This window comes from Opisthorchis viverrini, assembly GCF_000715545.1.
Source record: "Opisthorchis viverrini unplaced genomic scaffold opera_v5_155, whole genome shotgun sequence".
Lineage (NCBI taxonomy): Eukaryota > Metazoa > Platyhelminthes > Trematoda > Opisthorchiida > Opisthorchiidae > Opisthorchis > Opisthorchis viverrini.
Window position 1 is genome coordinate 751,055 of NW_008751811.1, and position 4,159 is coordinate 755,213.

Below are 4,159 nucleotides of genomic sequence, written 5' to 3' on the forward strand. Positions count from 1 at the left end.
TGTGACGAGCAGACGCTGCACGCAAAACCGATGCATGACGAACGGAGTCATCAGTCCTAAGTGCTGGGCCTACAAGGAGAGAGTTATTAATGGGGTGGGGAGAGGGGGAAGAAAAAGTATGTGAAGGAGAAAGAAGGGAGGCGTCGGCAGTAGCCTGTTTTCGCTTACCCGCCCTGCTGTATGCATCAAGTAAGGCGACCCGGCTGATGGCACCACGCGACGGCCGATGTGGCATGAGTTTATTTGTGTGTGTGATATTCATGGTTGTACGTGGGCTGGGATACTGCCAGGGAGCCCACACCTAGACAGGAGGACGATTAGGGTCCTCAACCAAAGCATTTGGCTCAAAAGCCTAACCGCAAGGCAGCGGTGTTTGGCGAGAAATGCAAATGCATTACCATTTCTACGGAACAAGTCGCCACATGTTCCAACCCCCAACCTGGAGGGCCAGGAGACTGTGTTCGTCAGACCTCTAACCATTGACCAGCCTGGTATGAAAGACTCTGTGAGTGTCGCGAGACACTCCCCAGTATAGCTCAATGGATCGCTGAGGTGCGCAAACCGTCACACCACGGTAAGGTCCAGTCTCTTCGTGACGGGAAGTTTTGACGAAGAAACTAATATCCAAAAAACAAAGAAATTAGCCAACTCAGCTCCGGAAGCACCCTTACCCTTCAATGATAAAAATCACACCAAACGATTTCATGCCAGGACTGAAAATTCAGAGAAAAATGGACTGATTCAACTTGATGTTATTGTCGCCAGTCCAAACAACCGACCTACGAGTAAGATGACTAGAGCAAAGCTGTGCTTCAGCAGCTTAGTGCGTGGACCAAAATAAGTAAAAATGCCGAACAGTTGAAGTCGTATGCAGGTCAACTTCACCCGCATTCTTATGCATATTTGGTAAGGGGAATCACATACGCAGGTGCTCCTAACACATATTTTGACCAGATTGTATAGGGAGTATGGTTCTTCGACAATACCTGAGTCCCAAAGTGGAATTCCAGTGTACCTGAGTTATGTCTGTTAATACTCTTACCAACGGGAGGATCACGTTCACAGGGTCGGCGGAAATGACACAAAGAGAGAAATAACAACCCTACATTAGGCCTACAAGATGCCGGATGCAAGATGACGAAAGAAGCTACATTAGCAATTCAAGGCACTTAAATTATCGCTCCTCATTCCTACGCCCTTTCGACAGAGTTAAAACGTAACACTCAGTATTCTGGCAGACGGCAGGTTAGTTTAAGAAAGGAACTCACTTTTTTGAACGGCATAATACAGTACAGACTAGAGAGGTTGTTACACTCCTCAATTTCATTAGCAACGAAAGTTCGACCAGAAAGTGTTTTTGATTTGAAGATACAGTTGTCAATAATCCTAACCATGGGGAACCAAAATAAAAAGGACAATGTGTGGTACCTTGGTTTCCTGTCTGTTGAAAAACCTATTTTCAAACATCCACCTCCCAAATCGAGGACGAGTGTCGGGTTCATTTGGATTCAGTTTCCTCTGGGCTGAAATAAGGGAAAGGCGAGTGTAGAGACTATTCAGAGATCACGCTGACCAAGCAATTGCACACCAGTTCCAGTGAGGTCTTCAAATGCATTTAAACACTACCTACATACTCCAGAATCCAAAAAGACTTCCGAGTTTCAAGCCTGCTGTAAAAAGCCACCGAAAGCACCCTTCATACATTCAGAGTCACAGACCCTTAGGGCATAGAGGGATGCAATGGACAGGGAGTGATGGATTCCTTCACAGACGTTGCCAAAATAGCTCGACAGCGGCGGCTACAGTCATCCATCCAGGCAGACACGCTCCCATTCGATGGCTCAAAACAACGTAGAAGAAATGACCCAGTCTGCTGACAGAGAATCAAGGTAATTCCTCTATAATTGCCACATTCACGGCGAGCACCCTTTTGAAAGTTTCCACCGTTATGCATCCTGTCCACTTGTTTGGGACGATTCTTTCCGCTCATTCTGAAGCAAATAAGCAGATAAAAGCCTACTGAGGGTCCCACATCCATCATTGAAAAGACAGAATGAGATTTTGTCTGGACTCGGTACTCAGTGATGCTTGAGAGACAGAAGGCATTCTCTTAATTCCGAAGCAACCGGAGGTTCCGAATTCACTGTCTACGGCTACGTTTCGGGTTAAATATCTGACTGAGTAACTTCAGGTGTCCAACGTTCAACCCAACAGTTAAGGCGCTCTTCATTTTGGAGATAAACGACACTGTCATCAGTAATCGCTTCGCTCACCGGAAATGACTCAGTGGTTAGAGCGCGAATTTACTGACCGGAAGGTCCGTGGATCGAACCCGACCTCTGCCTCTCGATTTCCCCTGTCTATGTTTGGGCGGTATCCAAGCCCTCGTGCTTCCTTTGGGTGGCAAGGCAGCTTGGCATCGAAAGTGTTACAGCTGAACGGTTTTTTTGCTCTCCGAAGGGCTCTTTCACCCTATTGCGCTACTAAGCTGGAATAGTTTCTCGCCTACTCCATCACCTCCACTTTCTGGACCCACCGTCATTCATAATCCGTGCAGATACTCCTGAAGTCTGACGGTTGGACGATCGGAAGGGATACGTGCCGAGCTTTGAGCAACCTTAGTATTGCTCAAGATCCAGTGCTTATATCTAGCTGGTTGTGCCCTTCCACAAATGCAGCGTTAGATAGATTGTTTTGGAAACTGCACTTCAGTAAAAGTCAACGCCAAAAGATGTAGCATCCGAAAGGGACTGTAGTAGGTGGTTCTGGAAGGCCTGCTTCAAATCAGGATTGGAGGTCCTCAATGGCCAGATGAGGTATGCATATCTTGCGCGCCCCTGAGAAGCACAACGAGGGGCAACGACGAGTGAACGTGTGGCCCGGATCCGCAGGTATTCCAGAACTAACGACAATTAGCAGGTAGCCCAGGACACCAACCCCAACCTAATGCTGTCACCTTATTGTGGTGGTCGGGCTTCGGTGATCCAAAGATCCAGCGGGCTACACACGAATTGGCTAGTTCATTAGAATCGGCCCACAAACGGGCTCAGTCATACTCGCATAACCAACCGATAATATTTTCTGCGGCTCCAGCACCTTTACAGACATTTAGGGTTACCCCTTCGCACTCAGTCTCCCTTGACTCCACACTTTACCTCCCGCCAATCAGTTCTCAGATATGCTGTTTCTGCAGTCGTTCCAGGCATCCACGATCCAAACGCCCCGCAAGAGGGACAATTGTAAATCGTGTGGCAAAACAGATCATTTTTAGCGTGCTTTCTATCCATATCTGTCAAAAATCACTCAGGTTGCACGAGAGATTCTGTCTTATATTCCGTGTTGACCATTGCAGCCCGGAACTGCTTGTCCCGAACGGTGGCTAGCATAAAGGTAAACGGAATATCGCTTCAAGTCCTCACAGATACAGGAAGTTCGGTCAGTTATGTATCTCCTTTGTTAGTTCGTACACATGGCCGGAAGATATATGCTAACGATTCTGTGATCACCATGGTATCTACCTCTAGGATGTGTTCAACTAGCGGCTACTGCTACGCATCCATCGAGTACAGGGGTACTCTTAACAAAAAACCAAACTATTGGTATTACTTAATCCACGTACTGACGTGCTGCTAGGCCACGACTTCCTTGGTCTACATAACAAGGTTGAAATCACATTCGGTGGGAACCGAGGTCCACTCGCCCTCTGCGATCTAACTGCTGCTACGGTTGAATTGCCTATCATTTTTGCTAACCTTTCACCTGGTTGCAAACTTATCACCAGGAAACTACGGTGTGGTAACCCTGAAGATGAACAGTTCATCCGCTCTGGATGAACGTACAATTGAAACTCCGCATTCTCCCTGGAGGGCTCAAGTTCTGATCACGAAAAATTCAACCACAAAAGACGCATATTAGTGGACTACAATCAAACCATCAATCAGTTCATATACCTAGACGCTTATCCGTTAGCGAGACTGGATGAAATGATTGAAGAAATTTCCCGCCATGCTGTCTTTAGCACATTAGACCTACTGAGTGCCTATCATCAATTTCCACTGAGAAAAACAAACCGTATACGGCTTTTAAAGCATGCGGAGAACTGTTTCAGTTTCTCCGTATTCAGTCCGGTGCTACCAACGGAGTAGAATTCTTCCAGCAT

At 46.9% G+C, this 4,159-nt stretch overlaps 1 protein-coding gene across 1 annotated transcript in view; it reads right to left on the reverse strand.

Annotated features, from left to right (window-relative positions):
* Positions 1 to 1,394, reverse strand: part of T265_07017 (hypothetical protein) — a gene marked incomplete at both ends in the record, with an annotated part of 37,304 nt that extends 35,910 nt beyond the window's left edge. Inside the window, one exon of the mRNA XM_009172438.1 lies at positions 1,269 to 1,394. Within this exon, the coding sequence (XP_009170702.1) occupies positions 1,269 to 1,394 (126 nt within the window). The remainder of the gene's footprint in view (positions 1 to 1,268) is intronic.
* Between the last annotated feature and the right edge of the window lie 2,765 nt (positions 1,395 to 4,159).